Source organism: Protopterus annectens, chromosome 8.part0 (assembly GCF_019279795.1).
Source record: "Protopterus annectens isolate FY-2018-M chromosome 8.part0, PAN1.0, whole genome shotgun sequence".
Taxonomy (NCBI): Eukaryota; Metazoa; Chordata; order Ceratodontiformes; family Protopteridae; genus Protopterus; species Protopterus annectens.
Genome location: NC_056741.1, coordinates 1445838442 through 1445862639, shown reverse-complemented (window position 1 = coordinate 1445862639; position 24198 = coordinate 1445838442). Strand labels below are relative to the sequence as shown.

Sequence of the window (24198 nt, the reverse complement as noted above, 5' to 3'; positions counted from 1 at the left end):
AGTTTACAATTTAGTAATTTAAATAAAAAGAGAAATTATAGTAATGCACACTATTACAGTCCCTAGCTGAAGCCACTAAATGAAAGTTTTAAACAGATCAAGGAGCAGACTCGAGAATGCTTTTAACAGACAAAAATGCACAGAAAAGTTCGGATAGAGCACTCACAAACAGAAAATACAACTCTCAGTATGAAAAAGCAGTTTACAGTTAAGTAATGTTAAAACAGTTTAAAACAGTACATAAATGCAGTGAAACAATAAACAAAGCTTTATAACAGTGCAAAAATATAGTAGATCAACTGTATAGCACAATTATAAGTGTTTCAGAAGTGCAATTCAGTGAAATAAGTGTAAGAAATAACTTAGCCTGCTCCTGGAATCTTAAGGAATTTCCACTTATGCAATGCAATGCAGAGCCTGACTAGCATAGCTTAAAATATGACCTATCAGGACAACTTAAGTCACTTTTCAGCTACAGCCTCAAAACAGGCTTCGTACCATGAGAATGGGGTATCCCACTTCACAAGGGTGGGCCATTTACTGACCCCAGAAACTACAGACCCAGTTGTCTGACTAGTCAAATATGCAAAACCATGGAATGAATTATCATAGAAATGATCAACAAAGACATAAGCAACCTTCAGACACTGGACACAGCCCAGTTTGGCTTTGTCAAGGGAAGGTCATGCCTATTAAAACTGGTAGACTTTTTTGAGAGGTCATCAAGGCAATGGATGAGGGAAAAACTGTGCATACCACCTACCTGGACCTGGCTAAGGTGCTCAATACTCAGATATATTTGCCAAACTCACCAAACTGGGCATAACTCCCTACATAACTTGTTGGGATTGCCAGCTGGCTCACAGACAGGACCCAGGAAATAAGGATTGATGAGACAGCATCCACTAAGATTCCAGTCACCAGCAGGGTACCTCAGGAACCCATGCTGGGACCGCTCTTATTTGACATCTACTTCTCAGTGGTAAAGGCTAATATCAAGGGCCTTTGGCTGACAAAGTTCGCAAATGACAGCAAATGTGTAGCTGTCATAGATTCCCTCATAACACAAATATCTTACAAGAGGGTCTGCAACAGACAAATGACTGGTGCCAAAGTCATGGATTAGAACTCAATGCCAAGAAATGTATTATTGCGCCTTTTGGGAAAATGGCCACCTAGGCTAATTACTCCATCAATAAGACACCTCTAAGAGTTGACCCAGTAGTCAGGGATCTGGGAACATATGTAGAAAGTAATCTGGCCTTTGACCAAAGACCAACATGCGGTCAAGGTAGTAAGAAAATCATTTTGTCTCGCCCAGCTTATAAGTAAGGGCATGGCATCCAGGTTCAAGGAAGTCATACTGCAACTTTATTTTGTCCTTACCAGACCCATCATTGATTATAGTGCCCCTTTAGCATGTACAGGACTAGAGGAAATGCAACAGTTGGTATGCCTACAAAGGTTCCTTACCAGGACAATCCCCAGTATCCAGGGTATAAACATGCTGTCTTATACAGATTGCATTAAAGCCCTGTCTCTATACTAGGTCTCCTACAGGTTACTGAAAGGTGATCTATGCCTGGTATACAAGGCATCTTCAGATCCAGCTCTGAGGGGACATTTACACATATGCAAAATGAACAGCAACAGAACCACTAGATCCAAGGATTTAAATTTTGCTTGCAACATAAATAGGACATGTTCCTGAGACAGATATGTGTCTCAGAGGATCCCCATCCTTGTGAATCAGAGAACATCCCTAACCCTATTTAAGCGTAACCTTGACCAATGTCTGGGAAATTGGAAAGTCACCCCTGGGTTTGGCTCCCATGTCTGATGGACAGAGCCAGACAGTAACTACGCCCAAACTAACATACCCCCACATAGCCTCCTAATAAATGCCCATGATACATAGGGTTACAATTGAGTTGGATTGTGCAGCTAGGCTTATAAAGGCTCAGATGGTCATTAGTCTAGTACATACCTATGAACGTAAATCAAACTGCAGCTGTGGGACAACAGTGCAGTCAAGCACTGGAAGGTGTCCAAAGCAGTGTTGACAGTGATGGACTGAACCAGCTAGTTGGTGTGAACCACTAACAGTGCCACAAGGCCATTGCCCATGAGAGGAGAGCCTCCAATTTGCCTATACAGCACATTGAATACTTCACATTTCTAGTGCTTAATCTGCTCAAGATAATTAACTGTAGAGCTTGACATGTTCAGACAAAGCCAAAAACAATGAAAATAATTTCCCCCATACCTGCTGTACATATATTTCTGGTTCATCTGAGACAGTGTACAGGTGAAAGCCATAACCTTTTGTTCCTGTGTTCATCTGGCAAAGTCGTGGTTTAGAAGGTGCAGTTTGTAGAGCAAGAGGCATACTATTTACTTCTGTGGACTGGATTGTTTGGTCCTCCTCTTCCTCCCTCATGCTGTGTTGAAATAGTTCATGGGAAGGAGTTGTGAAGTGCATTGACTGACTGGGAGAGTTTGGCTTCTCATCTTCATAGAACAGTAGTGGAGACAGTCCAATCTAGAAAGAGAAGACAAATTGTATAAATATATGGAATATGAGTAAATAAAAAATTAGCTGATTGATTATACAAAGTCCCAGACAAATATGCTGCTCCTACCACATTCTGTCTCTACTAGGCTCAGTGTCTTTCTGGTTTCTATCTATTCCTGGTTAACCTTCCATCAGAAACTACTTTATCACTTGCATCCCTGAAAGTGCTGCCTTGTTTCTCTGCCTTGACTTTATCTGTAATGCTGATACCTAGTAGTGTAATGTTACTGGTATGGAAGGCAGGCGTCTGTTTATATTACAGGTGGCTTAGGGTCCAGTGCCTTAAGATGCTAGACAAGTTATCAGCACCTGAAGGAGGACAAGGAACAGTGAACTGCAACAGCTGTGTTTGGGCTGGGACGGTCTTATATACTGAAAGTCATCATGCTCCTAATCTAATATGATTGTATGCCCATCTGGGAAGAGGTGTTCAAGTGGGTAACATAAAGGTCCTTTTTCAAGGGCCAACCAGTCTTTAACTTGCCACTTCTGTCTGTCTGCATATGGAGGTAAATGAAGGCGATTCTGTATTGTTTGTAGGCTGCTGAGATTGAATCTGCTTCATGTTCTAGCTTGGGTGTCCAGCGGATAGAATGCATCCTCCACAGATGCTGTTGTTAAGATAGCTGCTAGCAGAAAGGCTGTCTTCCTTCTGAGGTTGTTAACAGGAGTGACCTGTAATCAATCAGATATGTGTGTGTATGTATCAGTTAAAAGACCACTTATACCCCTCAAAAAATATTTCTACCCTTTTTATCTACTGTGGTCTGCTGGAAGGAGAGTGGATGTAAAAATACCTGTTATATTGGTGAGTAAATGACAATTTGAAATCAAGATAATGCTGATCCTGCCCACACTGCATACTGCTTTTTCTTCTCTTCATACCATCTTGCAGCATGTTGCATCCTATCATGTACCATACAGTTTGCTTTCAGTCACACTGGTATTTTTCTCTCTCAGCTCCATTTCCTTCACTGATAATACACAGCATTACACTGTAAGGTCCATCCAGGGTGGACCACTTTTACCAATGCTAGTGGCTGTATGGACCACTTCCCAGTATAAGTGAGCATTAGGACCCTGGAGACCTACTATGAATCTGTTCTTATTTATATTAGCTATCTGAGCTGTGCCTAGTTTTTCTAGACCAAGATCAATATTTATTTTACTTATTTATTAACATTTATTGACTGGGAATGTCCAAATGGGCAATAACCTGTTTTCAATGGAGTCCCTAGAGAAAAGCTCCAACATAATACATGAAAGCAAAATGGCAGAATATAGCATATATAAAGATTTGGATTGGGAAGATTTGGCATAATGGTTAAGGTTTTCACCTCATAGATACAAGGTACAAGGTCTGATTCCTAATAAGCTAGGCTTAAAGTAGCCCTTAAAAGCAGTAAGCCTAGTATTTGACTCCCTATTGAAATGTTGACACTTGAAATGCAGAGTGCTGACAAGCAAAAAAAAAAAAAAAAAAAAAGAAAAGATAATTTCTAAAATTGCTCTTCTCCTTTAAACTTCTTTTTGCAGGAGGGCAAGGTCCCCCTGCATCTCCCCATGCCCTGAACTTGTATATACCAATTCTGAGATTGCCATACCTCAGAGAAAAGGGAATATTCCGATAAATGGCATGTCCGATTTAGAATATGTAAGTCCGATCTTTTGGCCATTCAATCTGTGAGTTTTGGGATTCTGTAGCGGGTCCCAACATTTAAAATTGTTGCCCTAGTATTCACCTATGAACTTATTGTCATTATAGAAGTACAAATGCAAAATAACTGAATTGTAAAGGTTGCCATTTTAACATGTATAATTAAGCATAATACAGGGTAACCAAGAAGTATTAAGATTATTTAGTGATAGAATTTTTTAAATTTTAAGAGGGAGAGAGAGAGAGAGAGAGAGAGAGAAAGAGAGATGGAAGCAAAGGTGAGATAAGTAGGGAAAATATATGAATTCAAAAGAGATAGACAGTGGTTAGTTGAGAAAAGGATTATTAATAAGTTGACAAAAAAGTGTCAGGGATGAGAGAGCGACATGTTTAGTAATGAAAGGAATATGTGCATACGAGACAAATGAAAGTATGTGTAAAGTTAACAGAACGATATTTACTAACTACAAATGCATATTTAAAGGATATAAACTTTGGTGGTATAGCAAGTGAGTAAGATTTTCTTTAGAGGAGCAAGAAATGGTAGAAAGACGGGTGAGAAAAATGATTATAGCTAGAGAAAATAAAGGGACAGGATGGCTGCAAGAAATTGGGTGAGATAAAACTATGGTTAAAAGATGAAGGTGGGGATGAAAGAGAAAAATGGACTATATGATGCAACTAGCTTGGAATTAAACATGAGCAGAGTCAGAATTAATTTCTTAAATACATTTTAAACATGTGGAAGTGGGTGCTGACCTGATTGTTATAGGGAGCGAATTTAAGGTTTTTGCTACTGCATTGGAGAATAGTAAGCATCCTGCAGATTTTTTTGGTTTGTGTATGATAAGGAGTTGTTTATCATTTGATCATAAGGGACATTGTGGGTGTAATTTTAGAGACTTGTACTAAGAGATGGGAAGGCTGATTGATTGTTTATTATTTTTTGTGCTGTGTTTAATTGAGTGTAAGATAATGAAGTAGTTCTAATCAATTTATTTTAATACAGTACAGTGGCAGCTCTGATTGAGTTTGTTTCCAGAAAAGCATTCTGTCTGTTTTATAACATTGCACAAGTTTCGTTTTAGAGAAATTTGTAAGGATGGTTGCTCCATATAGTAGGAAAGCAACACAGTGGCATATAGCAAGTGCAGACTAGGGTTACATTAGTATTAATTGTGAAAGGATTTTTTTTTGTTCTGTAGTGCATTTCACACTTTTGGTGTGTTTTTTAAATTGCATTTAGAGTAAGTAGGTCAAATTTAAGTCTGTCATCAATGTTCTTGCCAAGCAGTTTAATATGAGATACTTCTTCAATGTCAGTGTTGTTTAGAAATGTGATTTTGAAGTTCCTTTTGTCAAGGTTATGTGAGTTGGGGAAAACAGGACTAGTTTAGTTTTTTAGGGCTGAGCAGTATTTGAGCATGTTGGAGTCAGCTTTCAGTTGAGTTAATGGCTTCTTGTAATATTTGAGATGATTCAGGCTACTAGAGGAACAAGTCAGAGTAGAGTCATCTGCATATTGCCTGAGAAAGACTTGTTGGAAAGAAGTAGTAGTATAGACATTGTTGGTAAATATATTAAACAGCAAGGGATTGAGAAGAGAGCCTTGGGGTACACCTGTGGTAACTGGCAGGAAAGGGGATAGGGTGCAGAGCCATTTAACAAATTGTTGTCTATAAGACACATAGCTTCTGAACCAGGCAATGCTAAGCAGTTGCTTTTTATTATTCAATTTGAGGTACAAGATGAGTATTTGGCATTGTGGAATATGGGAATACTGTTGTCGCAAGGACCCACAACTTTTTTAAAGGTTAGGTCTGTTCTTATTAATTTCATTGTCTTTTATGTTTGGTAATTGCCAGACTATCTGGAGTATATTGAAATATCCATACATGAAGTTCTGTGATTTTTAGTACACATTCTATGGATATTTAATGTTTGTTTTAGTTTGTATGGGTGAGAAAAAGGGGTGCTGTAATGTTGGGGTGGAAGGTGATTTACCAGTTGTGTTGTGGTGATTGAAAGGATCTGGATTTGGGCGGATGTCTCCACACACAGATATGCAAGTACAACTAAAACAGGGATGTTCTTCTTGAGGCAATTTTTATTTTTATTTTTGATTTCAGGTTCTGATGGGTCTGATGGTATTCAAGAATTCTATATTTGTATTACAGAGTGGCAGATTTTTTGAAATGGTATGGTTAAATTAAAGTTTGGAAATGACAGCCTTGGTTAGTGGTATGGCTGTTGGTTGGTGAGTTGATTCTAAGTGTAACTGTTGTCTGGTGGTCTGTAATGTGGCACAATAGGGTGAGAAACATAGTTAGAATTACACAGAGCAGTATCTGTGCAACAGTGACATATAGGATGGAGAAGGTATACAAAAATTAGTGAATACCAAGGGGGTAGAACTAGAGATAAGAATGAGTGAACAGTGGGAGGAGTTGTGTAGGAGTGGTAGGTGGAGTTATAAGTGGAGTATGTCAAAGAAGAGTATATGTAAATGTGTTTGGATGGAGGGAGAGGTGGTGACAGACATTTGGAGAGTAAAGAAGAATGTAGCACTACATTTTAAAGATGATAACAGAATGCTAAATGTATTTGCTTTTGTTTATTGGGAAAGTCTGAATAGGTTGAAAAGCCCCCTTACAGCAGAGGCCTGGAGAAAAAAAGCACCAAACATAAAAGAGACTAATATTCCAGGCATGAATTTGAATATAACCGCAAAACCACAAGAAATAGTGCCCAAAGTGAAACAACAAACCATTAAAAATTAGTTAGGCACTAAGGAAGGAACCAGGCATTATAATAAAGCCACATCGAACTTTAATGCACACTAATACATAAATGCTGTAACAGAATCACCATGTTTTCATCTCTACAAGTACAGACTTCGTCAGATGCATGGAAACATGACAGGATACATTCATTATTTGCAACCCCCCCAACCACCAATAGACTATAAAATGTAATTAATCAGTAAAACAATTAAACATTTTAAATTCAGAATGAATAAAGCAGTGTAAAATTAAACTGTCAAGAATAAAAAGTAGTTAAATCTCCTGGATTTAAAACATACTAAAACCATTAATAAAAGCACCAGTTAAACCTTGATTAAAAAATCCAAAAGAAAAATATGCATTTCAAGTAAAATTTAATTTCCCTAAAATAGCAACCCCATGTTGTGGAAATCTTTTAAAATGCATTAAATGACAACTATATTTAAGACATGCAGAATAAATAATGAAAAAGGAAAAAAGTAATAATAAAAATGCACTTAATACAGAAGTGAGACCATTAATATAACAATTTCTTAAAAAAATGAACACCCTATAAAAAATGTATGTTTAATATTCCTCATTTAAAAGGGAAAAAAAACTTTTCATGGGAAAAGTTAGAAACTGTTACAAAGAAAAACTATCTCAAGGACAAACAAAAGAAATACCCAATAATTTCTGGGTTTACAACCTAGCAGCCCTCATTTTTAGCACAGGAGCCAAGGAAATGTTTTCATTAAGGCCCAGAAGTTTATTGGCCTCCAAAAGTATCTGCCAATAAACCTCTTTAAACTAAATCTTTGTCTCCCAGGCCCCTCCTCTTGTGTCTTCTAGAACAAAAAATAAAAACCTGACTCCCTTGCATTTCAGAAAGTGTTTATAAAGTGCATTGTTTTTTTATTTTTAGTCTGGACGTCATAATAGTGTTCATATATTTTTCTCTTTAATGTCTGCTCAGTCTTACGAGTGTAAAATGCAACACATGCCTCGCACTAAGCTAAGTACACCACTCCTACTGTATTACCATTGGAGTACGTTTTTCCCTCTATATATTTATCAGGCCTATATCACATAGTCGAAGTTTTGTAAGTTCGAACACCATATGTTCGAACCGATATGTTGGAACTTACAAAACTTCGACTATGTAAAAAAAAAAAAAAAACATGGGAAAATGAAATAAAGGGTTGTAAGCAGGGGTTGCACCCCCACACCCGCCACTCTTTAAATATACCAACTCAGAGACTGCACTACAATGCAGTAAAGGGAATCTTCCTTTTACTCCACTGTAGCATGGTCTCGCTTGGAGTTGGTATATTTAAAGAGCGGGGGGTGCAGGGGGCCTTGCCCCCTTGCTTACAAGTGTCAGGTAAGTTATTTCTTTTTTTTTTTTTTTTGCATTCGAAGTATGACAACTTTGAACATATGGTCTCGACCATATAACATTCGAAGTTGTCATACTTCGACTATGTGATATAGACCCATATTTATCTCTACTCCTAATATAAATCCTTTCTTATGACTAATATATGAACACTGCGGACAAACTCCATATTTAAAAGTCCCTTTCCTTTTTTATTGTTGTTATTACCTTGACATCCCTTATGTTCCAATAAATCCTTAATATTTTATCTTTTTTTAAAAGTAATTTTAAAGGGTTTCCCGAAAACATTAGCTAAATCAGTTAAATTCGCCAAACCTCTCCCATTCTCTTTCAACAATGTTCCTAATCACATGAGCATCCCCATTACAATTTGTCATGAACACCCTTTTAAAAACGTCATCCTGTTCATTAATTCCTTTCCGTTCATTGGTCCATTGGTCTTTCCTAAAAGGAGTGAAAATTTACCATTTCTACCTTTAAGGACTTCTTCCTCAACATTTTTGGTATTCCAAAAACACATAAGGATATCATGGATCCACCTTTAAGACCAATAGTGTCTGCTGAAGGATCCAAAACTTCCCCTTTGGCTAAATATTTAGACAACAAATTGAAAAAACTATGGATGGGGGAGAGTCAAATTTTGAAGGATTCATGTGATTTCTTAAAAAGTGTCAAACCTGAACTATTTGATGAGAATATTATTTTCATCACTATAGATATTGTTGATTTGTTTACTGTCATACCTCATGATAAGGGTATGGAATGGTTCTAAGAAGCATTGGTACAGAGAGGGGAACTTTCCAATAATGAGTTTTGTACATGCCTTGAACTCTTAGAACTGGTATTGAAAAATAATTATATTTTTGCAAGGGGGAATTTTTCCAACAGTTGAAAGGGTAAGAATGCTGTGCCCCCACTTATGCAAACATCGTATTGTCCATGTAAGAACAAAAGTTTGTACTCAGCTCCAGGTATGTGTCATGCTGGACATTATACAAAAGGTACCTGGATGATATATTTGTATTTTGGGTAGACACGGAAGACAAACTAGGAGAATTTATAGATTATATTGCTAGGACTACAGATTTTTTAAAATTTACGTACAATATTAGTTATGAGAGGATGAATTATCTAGATGTAACCATTCATAAGATGAATGGTGAGTTCAAATCCACAGTGTATCTCAAAGAATTTTTTTCTAATTCTTTTTGTACTTCACGAGTGCCTACCCGCTACATCAAAAAAGTATTGTTAAGGGGCAATATGTTAGGGCAAGCAGAATGACCTCAGACAATATTGATTTTGGTACAGAATGCAATCTATTACAGGGTATGTTTACAGATAGGGGATACCCCCAGTATCTTGTTGATGGGGTCTAGGAAGAAGTCCTGAAAAGCAGAAATAATAAATTCTCACCCTGTTAAAGTGTTTATGTATTAGTGTGCATTAAAGTTTGGTGTGGTTATAACATCTGGCTCCTTCCTTAGTGTCTAACTACTTTTTTATAGATTTGAATATACAAAACATTACAAATTTTAACCATTCAGATTACAATTCCTTAATAGAAATCCTAATTTACAACAGCGGTATGAATTACAAGCTAAGTGACATAGCCATAGATTTACTGAAGACTGACTGTAGAAACTGTGTATATTGTACATTGCTCTCTGCTTGACTGTACATTTTGTACTGCGCTTGTTCACTAGAATGCACATATGCAGGTTTTTTTTCTATGTAATCATAACTCTCAACTGTACAGATTTTTGCAGAATGTCCAGATTTTTGCCTCATATTTTTCATTCATTTTTTCATAAAATTGTGGTTTTCTGGAAAATTAGCGGCAAATCATTGAAGACTGAAGTTAGAAAATGACTGACATTTGAGTTTCAGACTTCATACCCTTCAGAAAAATTCATGGTAATGCAAAACCTGTTATTCTATCGACTTTCTAAGTTTGTAAGAGCAATATTTAAAAACTGTCCCTATTTTTGGGCATTTGTCCCACTTTCATTAATGGCTTTGTCCAGATTTTTTGCTCTAAGAAGTTCTATGTTGGCAAAACCAACAGGATCCTTCGTGACAGAATGAGGGAACATTTGTATCATATCAGGAAGGGCTCCCTACATAATTCACTTTCTAAGCATGTGTTGGAATCTGGTACATCCCATACTTTTTGTTTTAGAGTTATTGAGACTATTAGTCCGCGCATCAGGGGAAGGGATGTTTATACACACACAGAGTACAGGGAGGCCCGTTGGATTATTATGCTCCATGCTGATCGGGGCAAGGGGTTGAATGAAAGGGCCTCTATTAAGCCTTCCCTGAAGAAAAGGAGACTTTTTAAGTAAATAGGCAAATAGATAGCCATCAATACTGCACCTGTTTTGTGTTTTTGTATTATATATTTTTTGCATATATTTTTTATTATTTGTACTTATTTATGTTTATACGTGTTTTTTGTGGTTTATATCTTTAGAGCTTTTTTTATTTATTTGTATGCACATATGTCTACACATTTAAACATATATACATTTTTATTTATTATATATATTATTCTTTATATATGTGTGTATATATATATATATATATATGTTTTAAAAATATATATTTTTAGTTTTATTTATGCCTTTAGATATGGTATGGAGATTAGTACCTCTGTATATTTACTTATATATGCTTGTCTTTGTCACACTCTATGGGGCGTGAGCATTTTATTTGAATTAATTGTTGGATTCATGTCCTTTATTCATTGGCTGCATTTTTCTCATGATTGATTTAAAATGGGTTGTGTTTGTAGTTGTTACTTGGTCTGATGAAGCTGAAACAGTGAAAGCGCTTACCTCTTGTCGACTACAATAAAGGTGTTTATGTCTTTTTACATCGTTGTGATTCTTCGATGTTTGCACTTTTATTTTACTTGTGAAGTCTGTAGTGTGGATTTTTGGACTAAGAGAATATCTAACAAGAAAAAAAGGTCCTTTGAGTAGTTCTGCTATGTTTAGGTAGATCAGGATATTTTGCAAGCTGGGAAGTCTGAAAGGACGGCAAGCACCTAGACTGGTATACAGGCTAAGGTAAATCTTAGGGGTCTCTGTCCAACTTTAAGCTGTCATGTGAAGATTTTATAAATGAAAAGTTCATATTGCAGTAAGAATGGAATGCACAGTGGAGAGAGATCACTTTCTTTTGTGAAAGGTTGTTGTTATAACATAGAGAATGGGCAACCTATACATTGCCACTCTGATTAGAAAACAAACGTTTTCCACTAGGGTGTTAATGTACAGGTCATGCACACTGAAACACGAGTCATCCATTTCATGGCAGTATATTAAGCTGACGTGGAGCTTGGACTGTAGTGGAGGTGATGGCCACCATTATCTTATACACGCTAAACAGTGCTTTTTCTGTTTAGCAAATGTAAAATTAAAACAAAAAAAAAAAAAAGAAAACTGCGCATATGTGTGTGTATGTGTGTCTGTGTGTCTATGTGAGTGAGATCAATCAAGACATTATTTTACATTCTCTAAGCAATACTTTTGCTGTTATGTGAGTGAAAATTTAAACAAAAGGATAAATAAAAAATAGAGAAAGTGTGTGTGTGTGTGTGTGTGTGTGTGTGTGTGTGTGTGTGTGTGTGTGTGTGTGTGTGTGTGTGTCTGTTTCTGTGTCTGTGTCTGTGTGAGTGAGATCAATCAAGACATTATTTTGCATTCTCTAAGCAATACGTTTGCTGTTACGTGAGTGAAAATTTAAACAAAAGGATAAATAAAAAATAGAGAAAGTGTGTGTGTGTGTGTGTGTGTGTGTGTGTGTGTGTGTGTGTGTGTGTGTGTGTGTGTGTGTGTGTGTGTGTGTATGTATATGAGTGTGTTTATGTTTCTGTCTGTCTGCAAAGATGACTTTGGACTCCTAAAAACAGAGGTGGCTAACTTCACGGCACCCATGCTAATGGAAAATAGCTGCATGACTGCCAAATCATACACGTATGAACATGTACACAAATGCATGGAACTAGCCATACCCAACAAAACCAAGACGCTCTCCTCCAAAAAAAAAGAAGCCAATCTGGTGGCCCCCTGCCATGAATAAACTCTACAACAGAAGGAAGAAACTGTTGGAGAAAAAAGGTGAAATCCCAAGACTGGAAAAACTCCCTTATTAGCCTCAACAAAAAGTTGAGATCCCTCACCAAATCCTCTAAAGCCAGCTATGAAGGCAGAATTGTGGCAGACACTAAAAACCAATCACAAAGCCTTCTATAGCTATATCAAGAACCTCCACAGCAATACCCAGATTTGCTCTGAGATACTACACAATGGTACCTCTTATACTCAGCTAACAGATACTGCCAGCATACTGGCCGACAGATTTAATGCCAACTTTACCCCCCCAGGACCAATCACAATACCGGAAGAATGCCAGGCACCCAGCATTACTGCAGCAGATGTTAAAGCTGCATTGTCCAAGGCCAAGAATACAGCTTCCATGGGACCTAATAATATCACTAGCTGTGTTCTACATGAACTACAAAGCAAACTGGCACCACATCTGTGTGCCCCTATTCAGTCACAGCCTCACCTCAGACTTTGTCCCTATTCAATGGCACACTGCTACAGTCATCCCTCTCCATAAAGGGGGAGCGACTACAGACCCTGGGAATTATCACCCTACCAGCCTGATGAGTCTCATATGTAAAGCTATGGAGTGCATCATCATGGACCTGATTAACAAAGATATAGGAAATCTCCAAACTCTAGATCCCACACAATTTGGCTTTGTGAAAGGGAGATCATGTCTGCTTAAACTGGTTGACTTCTTTGAGTTAGTCACCAGGGCTGTTGATGAAGGTAAGGCAGTACATACAGCCTACCTTGATCTGGCCAAGGCCTTTGATACAATTCCTCACCCGGGAATTATTGATAAACTGACCAAACTAGGCATCAACCCCTATATCACTAGGTGGGTTGCAAATTGGCTCACAGATAGAACATACAGTGTGAAAGTAGCAGACTGCAAGTCAGACTACTGACCAGTTACGAGTGGAGTCTCACACTGATCGGTCCTGGGTCCTCTCCTGTTTGGCATCTACTTCTCAGAAGTTCAGACCAACACAAAGGGACTCTGGCTGACCAAGTTCACAGATGACTGCAAGCTGGGATTAACTCCATAAGTGATGCAAACATCCTACAGAAAGGCCTCACTGAAACCAATGACTAGTGTCAAAACCATGGCCTTAAGCTTAATGCCAAAAAATGCATCATCATCCCCTTTGGTAAAAACTCAGTTCCCACTAATTACCACATCGATGGGAGTCCACTGAACACTGAAGGCATTATAAGAGATCTGGGGACACAGGTTGACAGCATTATCTCCTTCGACCGCCACTGTGGTCAGAAAGTCCTTCTATGTGGTACATCTCATTACCAAGGATTTTGCATCCAAGAAGAAAGATGTCATCATCACTCTGTACTCTTCCCTCATTAGACCAATCATTGAGTATAATGCCGCATTTGGCATGTACCTCACTAGACACCTGCAACAGCTGGAGAGGCCACAGAAGTACCTCATGAAGAGGATCATAGGCATTAAACACATGTCCTACACTGACGGACTCAAAAGACGCCAGCTATTCTCTGTCTCATATCGCCTACTTAGAGGTGGTCTCTCTTTGACTTACAAAGCCATGTCTGACCCATCTCTGTTAGAAATGCTACATCTAAAGAAATCTCAATCCTTCCACACCACATGCTCCACAGACCTCAACCTCATTACCACAATCAACAGAAAATGCTTGAGGGACAAGTTCCTCACCCAGAAACCGCCCATGCTCTGGAATAGACTTCTCATACATGTCAAGCAGAGCACCTCGCTGACCCTCTTCAAGAGAAATCTTGACGAGTGGATGGGTAATAGAAAGTTCACCCCAGGGATCACTCCAGTGGCTTTACTTGATAGAGGCACTGGGAACTAACATTGGTGGCACGAAGCCAGGGCACTTCTATGGGCTAGGCTTGTAAAGGCTACAGGGCCATTAGCCTTGTACACACCTATGAACCTATGTGTGAGTGTATGGGTGTTTGTGTTTATGAAGCAGAGGTGACAGTGTGTTCGTGTGTGTATGTATGCATGTGCATGCATGTGAGAGCTGAAGAGAGTGATAGACTGAGTACTGGATGCAAGTCATTTACAATTTAAGAGATATGCATAGCTATTAGCTGCAGAAATTCAGACAAACCTAAAATAGTTGGGGGTAAAGGCTCAAAAATAGGGACAGATTTTAAATATTGCTCTTATAAAACTAAAAAGTTGATATATTAACAGGACTTATGTTAACATGCATTTTCTGAAGCAGATGAAAGCCTGAAACTCAAATGTAACTCATTATTTAGTAGCATCAACCCCCAATGATTTGCCACCAATCCACAAATTTTATGAGGAACAGACCAAAAAAAGATGCAAAAAATCTGGACAATCTGTGAAAATCTGGACAACTGACAAGTATGGAGGTATGAAACTTGTAATGGCTGGCACTGTTAATTGAGTGTAATCGTATGTTTTCTAAAGGTACTTCTGAGAGAGAGTGAGTGAGTGAATGTATGTGTGTGTGTGTGTGTGTGTGTGTGTGTGTGTGTGTGTGTCTGTGTGGGTGCGAGCGCGTGGGCCTGCACATATGAGAGAGTGTTTAGACATTAAATACTTACCAGACTTATATTTTACATGTAAAATACTTCCTCCAACAACAGTTACATATGCTACAGCAAGTTTGAAACATTAGGCGGAGGAAGTATTTTACATCAAAATATTAAAAAATATGTATATAATAATTAAAAAAAAACAACAAAAAAAAATGCAACACAGTTTAACAGATAGTCCATTCTCTAAGCACAATAATGCCCTCCAGGGTGTGTGTTATTGTGTAAATAATGGTTGCAGGTATTTATTTACTGTTCTGCAGTAACAAAGACCACTGAAATAAAGTAAATAGGAGCAGTTTCTCATTCTTTTCTGCATCAGGTTATTTTGGATGAAAAGAAGACAGTTCTTAAAAGCAGCAAATAAATAAATAAATATTGCTTGAAGCAGTTGTCACACAATACTGCAGTAGTAAACCAGGCCTTTATGATTCATAGGTTCATAGGTTCATAGGTTCATAGGTAGGTACTAGGCTATTGGCCCTAGGGCCTATATAAGCCTATCCAAAGGTACCCTGGCTTTCGCCACCCAAGAAAATTATCTTCCTGTGCCACTGTCGAGCAGAGCCACAGAAGTGATCCCCGGGGTGAATTTCCTATTACCCATCCAATCATCAAGATTTTTCTTGAAGAGTGCTAATGAGGAGCTCTGTTTGACATAGATAGGTAGTCTGTTCCAGGGTATGGGAAGTCTCTGGGACAGGAATCTATCCCTCCAGCATGTTCTGTTTATTGTGGTGATGAGGTTTAGGTTCCTAGAGTGTGTAGCTCATAGGGATTGGGATTTCTTTAAGTGGAGCATGTCTAAAAGCTCTGGGTTTGACATAGCTTTGTGTGTTAGGCAGAGATCGCCTCTGAGTAGGCGATATGCAACGGAGTAAAGCTGCAGTTTTTTGAGACGGTCTGCATAGGGCATCTCTTTGAGGCCGGTAATCCTCTTTGTGAGGTATTTCTGTGGCCTTTCCAGTTGTTGTAGATGTCTTGTGAGGTACATACCAAAAGGGGCATTGTACTCTATAATGGGTCTAATGAGTGACGAGTAGAGGGGAACAATGACCTCTTTTTTCCTGGATGAGAAACCTTTTGTGATGAGGTGTGCCACATAGAAGGATTTCCTGACTACTGTGGCGATGTGATTATCAAAGGAGAGACTACTGTCCACCTGTGTCCCAAGGAATCTTATCACACTTTCGGTGTTAAGTAGACTACCACCTATGTGGTAGTTCATGGGTACTGAGTTTTTACCAAAAGGAATGACAATGCACTTTTTGGCATTGAGCTTGAGGCCATGGCTTTGACACCAGGCATCTGTCTCAGCAAGGCCCTTTTGTAGGATGTCCACATCTTTTGGAGTTTTGATTATGGCTCCTAGTTTGCAGTCATCTGCGAACTTCATTAGCCAAAGACCTTCTGTGTTGGCCTGTACTTCAGAGAAGTAGATACCAAACAGGAGAGGACCCAGGACTGAACCCTGTGGTACTCCACTTGTCACTGGTCTGAAGCTGGATTTGGAGTCTGTTACTTTCACAGTGTGGGTTCTGTCAGTGAGCCAGTTGGCAACCCATCTTGTGACATAGGGATTTATACCTAGTTTAGTGAGTTTATCTATAATTCCAGAGTGGGGGATGGTGTCAAATGCCTTGGCAAGATCTATATAGGCTGTGTGAACCACCTTACCTTCATCTACGGCTTTGGTGACTGCTTCAAAGAAGTCTATCAGGTTTAGGAGACATGATCTGCCTTTTACAAACCCGAACTGGGTGGGGTCCTGAGTTTGGAGATTACCAATGTCATTGTTTATAAGTTCCATGATGATACGCTCCATAGCCTTGCAGACCAGGCTCGTTAGGCTAATTGGGCGATAGTTTCCAGGGTCTGTGGTGGCTCCCCCTTTGTGGAGTGGGATAACTGTCACTGTGCGCCATTCAGTGGGTACATAGCCTGAGGTGAGGCTATGATTGAACATGGTACTTAGGTGGGGTGCCAGTTCATTCTGTAGTTCATGTAGAACACAGCCTGGGATGTCGTCAGGTCCCATGGATGCTGTGTTCTTGGCTTTGGATAGTGTGCTTTTTACCTGTGCAGCCGTGATTACAGGAACTTTGCATTCTTCTGGTATAGAGATGGGCCCTTTAGGGAATGACAGAGGGGTAAAGTTAGCACTGAACCTATCTGCCAGGATGTTGGCAATATCTGTTGGTTCTGTATATTTAGTGCCATTGTGCTGTAACTCAGAGCAGATCTGAGTGTTGCCATTGAGATTCTTGACATAGCTATAGAATGCTTTGTGGTTGTCTTTAGAGTCAGTGGCGATTTTGTTTTCATAACTAGCTTTGGAGGATTTTATGAGGGATCTCAGCTTCTTACTGAAGCTGACCAGGGAGTTTCTCCAATCATGGGATTTTACTCTTTTTTGCAACAGTTTCTTTCTTCTGTTGTAGAGTTTGTTTATGGCAGGGGACCACCAGATTGGCTTCCTTTTTTTGGAGGATAGCATCTTGGTTCTGTTAGGGATTGCATGATCCATGCACTCATGTAAGTGCTTATAAAGTGCATTTGTGTAGGATTCAGCAGTCATACTTCTATTGTCCGTCAGCATGGGTGTCGTGAAGTTTGCCACTTCTGTCTTAAGAAGCGTGAAGTTGGCTTTGGAGAAATTTTTTGCTGTGGTTTCCCTAATGGGGGGTGGGGGAGGGATGTGGATGTCTAGGGTGATTAGCTTATGGTCGGATCTGACCAACAAGGAACTGACCTCTGGTGTGGAGCATCGGTTGCCCATGTTGGTAATAACCAGGTCTAAGATATTGCTGCCCCTGGTGGGGGTGTGGATAAGTTGATCCATGGCATTGGAATTTATGAATTCCAGAAAATGTTGAGCACAAGAGTTGGTATACGAGTAATTTTCCCAGTTAATGGTAGGGTAGTTGAAATCGCCCATTATTAGGGTGTTAGGTTGTACCCTAATATTTTCCAGTGTATTAAGAAATGAGGAGTGGGAATCCTGGGGCATGGTGGGGATCTGTAGCAAGCTACAATTTGGATTGCGGTCTTGCCCAGAGTTAGTTGCACTTGGATAATCTCGGATGCATTATGCTAAGTAACTAGCCTGGAGGTGTGGATATCCTTAATGAATATGGACACTCCTCTGCCTTTAGTGTTTCGGTCCAGGTTAGGTGGCCGAAAGGTGTGGTATGAATTATAGCCTGGTAATGCAGGGGTACTCTCTGGAGCCTTGAACCAGGTCTCTGTCACTGCACAGATGTCGATGTTCTCCATTTTAAGGAGTGCCTCGAGAGAGTGCATTTTGAGGTTTAGACTTCTAGCATTGAGTAGCAATACCCTCTGATTCTTCTTGACTGTACCTGTTAGGGTGGTGAATTTGTCATTTGAACCTTGCCTAAAAAAGGCGCTATAGGGGTGGCTAGAGCCTTAGCCAGTATCCAGAATCCCAGGGGCGACAGGTGCAGGCCATCTCTGGCAAAGCATCGTGGCTTGTCGATCATGCCATCCCAGGCAGACAGATACTGGATCCCCTTAGAATGACACCAGAAGCTTAGCCAATTGTTGAAGTCATTCATTTTGTCCTTGTACTGTGGTATCATTCTGGGTGATGGCAGGATGCTACTCAGGGCTAGGGTCATACCTGCCTGGGCTACAAGATCGGACAGCTCCTCCATGTCCCTTTTCATGTAGTCCAAGGAGGTACGTCTCAGGTCATTCACACCAACATGGACAATGACAGAGTCATATTTGTACTTGTTGTGGAGTGACCTGAGTGCATGTGTCATGTGGCGGATCCTGGCACCCGACAGGCAGCTGACAGTAACTTTCTACTTGTTTAGCCTGGTGAGTGGAACATCAGTGTGCCTGACTATAGAGGCACCTATGACTAGAGTGTTGGGTACGTTGTTATGCCTTATGGGCTATGGTTGAGTGGCAGACTGAGATTGTGGACTATGTGTCATTTAGGTTGTGTTGGGGGGTGGAGATTGCTTGTGTTTCTGTTTTGGAGGTCCCTGTTGCCTGGGCAGGTTTTTACTGAGAGCCTCCGCGAATGTAGGTGTGTATTTTGTGTTTCTATGTGTGTGTTTTGGTGGTGTAGGTTTTGAGGAACTATATGCTGAGTGTGGTGTGGTGCAAGTGTTTACCTTCTCCTCTTAACTGTCTAGTCCAGTCTTGGGTGAAGAGAGCTTTGCTTCCAGTTTGGCTATATAAGTGCATCTCTCACAGGTTGTAGTGTTGGGTGTTAGGAGGAGAGGGTTGTCTGTGTACATGAGGCAATTACTGCATTGCCCCAAGATGCCCAGATTCATCAGGTAGACAGGAGAAAACACCGGGGGCTGACCCTTAGACATGCCTGACTAGGTGCTTATTTGTTAAGTACTAGAAACTGTTTTCCTCTAGACAGTGAGGAAAGTTGAGTGCTGTAGTAATTTGTAGCTTATTTAGTGTTTACAATAAGTTCTGAACAAGTGCTGAAACAAAAAACTGTCTAGTTCTAAGAAACAAAATTAAGCTAGACATCCAAGTCATATTTCCTGCTTCACAACACAGGCATTTGGATTCATTTGGCTTATCTTTTTATTTCTCATCTGGTGTGTGACAGAACAAAGCTAGACTTATAATGTTCCAGCACCACACTGCTGTGACATGGCATATTCTGCAATAAGATATCAGCAATATAATTCAAATGTTAAAAGTTGGCAGGTGTCACTAATATTTCCCATACTAAACAATGAGAAAGTCTTGGTCTACTTTTATGTAAATGGAGCTTGAAGTAAGAAAAACAGCTTGGCATAGAGATGGGACCATAAACCCAAGTTACTTTTTTACAGAGATGACTAATGTTTTACAAATGTTTCTTTATTCTTAAGTTGAATACCTCACTTTAGTTCAGTTTGCCACTTATCAATGATTAACGTGAACATTCATTCAAGGTAATGTGTGCAGACTTCAGTCTGTCTTAAAATAATGCTGTGCATGTTTACCCTTTGGCAAATGTATAACATATTCAGATAAATAAGCATATACAGTGTACAAAGCAAATAAGTTTTGATACCACTGAAGAAAATAACATGTTTTCAGTGACATCTGATAAACGAAAGATGTCAGTGGACGTGTGTCTTCTAGTGTTATAACAGCTTATTTACTTATGTGTAATTCTTACACCAACTGTCCATGAGGCACCACAATGGAAGAGAATGATGAAAATATGGAATAAAATAAGCATGCGTTTATGTTTACTCGAGTTATGTTAATCAGATGTGACTTCTAACTCTTATGCACACAAAGGAGTTTGGTGATTTGTTAATGGTCGCACAGCATGCTGTGATTTATTAATGGTTGCACAGCATACTGATGCACTGAACTTGGGTCAGGAACAGGTCTTTACTTTTCATCTATGCTGAAGTACCACATTGTGATGCAGTAAAAGACAGATAATGATGTGTGTGACTGACTTGGTACACTTGACCCACTGAAGCAGTAACTCTCTCTATGTATACCTGCGAACTGAGTTCACTACTTGACTCAAGTGTCACAGGGAGCTGGCCAGAGTTGATGGGATCAACCAAATGAAGACCAGCTGTCCCACCTCAGGGACACAGTAGTCTATTTTATCCTGTCTGCATTCCACCCTCTAAATGCTGAAAGGGGGAACATCTGAAACAGTGTGCTGAGGTATAGGCATTCATCTAAATGCAAAGGTGCAGAAGATCCCCCTGAACACTTTGTAATGTTAATGCACACCTAGTATTGATTTGGAAGTTAAGGATAAATTGCAGAAAAAATGTGTCATCAGTTTCTGGTCATTTGGGGACACCAGTTTTGTTGCCCTAGAAACTGGATGGAACATAGGAGTGATTGTTAGAGGAGAACAGGTAATCTTTTATGAGAAGTGCACTTTAGATGCCTCACATGATAAGATAAAATAAATGGTTTACAAAAAGTGCACAAGGTGCTGTGACAAAAGGAAACACAGCTTAAATGTGACAGGAAGGGTGCTTTTCTTAGCCTAATTGAAACTGACCAGCTGGTGAATGGACAAGGACGTGACCTTTACGCTACTGCTGTAATCAACTATAGCTGCATGATGTTAAGAGTAGGTTATCCACAGGGCATATGATTACACTAACTAGGGTTGATTACCTAGAACATAATGTGGTCTGTGGGATCCCTGTTGGTCTAGGGGTTACAATTTGGCACTCTCACCGCCATGCCCTGTGTTCGATTCTTGGTCAGGGGATTTCAGTGGGTTTTAGGGGTTGAGGGTTGGTGTAATAGTTAAAGTAATGAAAGTCAATAGTGTAGCCACTCTGAATTAACTCCCTCTCACACCAACAAACACATTTTCTTCAGCAAAATGAATCAGAGGAAGAAACACGGCAGAAATAATATAAAAAACTTTAATACGGTTAGCTCTTTCGCATCACAGATGCTTCTTCAGTCCATGAATGAAACAACATAAGCTAAAACCACTTTATATACTTCTTAAGCTCTACCAAGTTGCTGTAATTAATTGATTACATCTGTTCAGCACTCAAGTTAAAGAAACAGCATATTAATAGGCATCTAGCCAGAGACATATTACAGCTTGCTAACCCCAACAATTTAATACACAAACTGACATTTCATCAGTGAAGTAAAAACAATAAAATAAATATATACACAAAACAAGTACAGAGTTTTTAATAAAACATGAACAATATAAGCAGATTTTATAAACGTCTTGTTTTAAGATAGGGCTTAATCAATGTTTTATCATTGAACCTTGGTTCTTTTTCGGCCTGTAGCTCAATAATCCATTTTAACTCTTTCAATTCTAGTTTATTTTTCATGTCACCCAGCCTTGAATCTTGAAAAATACATTCAATAACTTTGAATTGGAAATGATGCATTCCTCCTGCACAGATAACATGTTTGGCTAGAGCACTTCTATCTGGTTCATTATTTCTGATGGCAGCCAAATGCTCTCTGACCCTCTCTCTCAGTGAGTGAGTGGTCATGCTAACATAGAAGGAAGGGCAAGCTAAACACAGAGCCAGGTATACTAAATTCCTTGTTTTACAGTTTGCCTTAACTCTAAATTCATACTTCCTATTTGTTATAGGATGTACAAAGCTACTGTTGTCACTCAAAACATCACAGACACTGCATTGCCCACATTTTTAAGACCATAAACCATCTCCTTGGACTTTTTTGGTTGGCAAAGTAACCTTTTGAGATTCTTTTTATTTAACAATACCTTGGCCTCTGGCCTACAATCCTAGCTATCTCAGGGTCTGATTAGACACTCATTCCTACCCCTACCTGGTTCTTCCAATGCCTAAGCTGCTATTTGAACTTGGGTTATATGGGTCCAAGTCATGGTTTTATCCTTCTACGTCACAAAACTGGACTGATGGGGGGGGGGGTTACATGTAATTTGTTGACTAGGACTCTTTGGTTACAATCACTGCTAAGTGCATGACCCATTCTGATATCTTACAGATGGTGAGCCACAGATAACTACTGTAAGAAACTATCTGTTAAAAAAATAAACAGTCCTGGACTTTGTATTCTCAGATGGGAAGGAGGGAGAGAGACTTTCTCAGATGTGGAAGAAGGCAGCTATTTGGAAAGAAATGAAACAGAGAGTATGATTTATCAATCAACCTAAGTACAAATCCAAGCTAATCAAAAGTCAGTAGTGTGGTGTGGACACCAAGATGGCACACTTGAAAACAAAATGAGCCACAATAAAAATGGTGCAAAACAGCAATGGTAACATATAATAACAGCTATCAGAGGTACAATGAACATTTGTATAAAACAAATTAGCAAATCAGAAGGAAAATATGTCTTAAAAAAGGTGGTATTAAAGATTTTGGAAATAGCACAGCCTTTAAGTCTGCCAAATTATTACACATGTTGGCTTTCTAGGGAGGTGGGGGCAGAGGGTTATCTGAACATAGCAGTATAAGAAATGCCCCAAGAATTTAATTTTAGTTATAGTTGAAGAAAAAATCCCCATACAAACCACAGTTATATTTTATTAAGTGGAAAACAGTTTGAACTTTTAATGCACAACCTATTTTATAAAGGTTAATGTTTTACAATAGCATGTCATTGCCAGTGACTGTGATGCAGGTTCATTATTAATCCTCTCACAATGCAGACCTAATAAAGCATAATGCTGTCTTTACTATAACAATCTTTTATGACATTCCCATCTTATTCTTATAAGAAGTGTTCCAAGGGCATAGCTAGGATTTTTAGAACTAAATGGAAGCTGGTAACTTACGAATTTAAATGTATGTCCCAGAACAGTTGTAGTACTTGTGGTTTTCAGTCTCAGCCATCCACCCCAGCTATTATTGAATATCATATGTCCCTAGTCCATTGCAGAAGTCTCAGTTCTCGCTGCAGTCTCTCATGGATTTTCTTGCTGTTTTGGCATTTTTCTTACTACTTAGATTCATTCCTTCTAGATGAAAGACTTACTGTATATCAGAACCCATCTATGAAACCAAACACTAATGGGGTATAAGAAGCTGGTGTAAATCCATTCAAGCAATCATTCATACTAACTGGAAGTGTTGCCATGTCCCTTTGCACATGGAAGGTAGAGTCATGCAAGCTATCAAGCATGTAATGCGTGAACTATATTATACCACTGCTACAGGTTTTTCAGCAAACTTACTTCCAGTACTTATGAGTATAGCATGTTTTTATGCACCACCAGGGGGCAGCCAGCATGTGGCTTAAGTGTCTGCCATTTCTTCAGAGAAGCTTGTCATGGAATATTGAAGGTTTCCCTGCCCAGTGTGTCTTCAGTGGTTTAACTTCATCACAGATTTTGTACTGCTGTTCCCACGAGATGCAGGCAGACATCTCTTCTTTGGGTTCTCAGACCAGCCACTAGATTTATTTCCTTACTATTACTTTCTTGCTTTGGTCCCTGACCTGTTAGCACATACTGTTCTCAGTCAAGTAAATCCATCTTTGCAATAGGTTAATGTAGTTCTACTTGAACTTGTGGGATTAGTTTGGAAATGTCCTCCTCACTCAAGCCACCTCATCCATCTGTCTGTATTCTACATTATTAAATTTCACCGTACATGTCAGTTCAGGTA

General features: G+C 39.1%; 1 protein-coding gene across 1 annotated transcript in view; it reads right to left on the bottom strand.

Moving 5' to 3' along the window:
- Nucleotides 1-2203: 2203 nt before the first annotated feature.
- Nucleotides 2204-24198, bottom strand: part of PDZD3 (PDZ domain containing 3) — a 316510-nt gene continuing 294515 nt past the window's right edge. The window contains exon 9 of the mRNA XM_044079455.1: nt 2204-2542. Within this exon, the coding sequence (XP_043935390.1) occupies nt 2204-2542 (339 nt within the window). The remainder of the gene's footprint in view (nt 2543-24198) is intronic.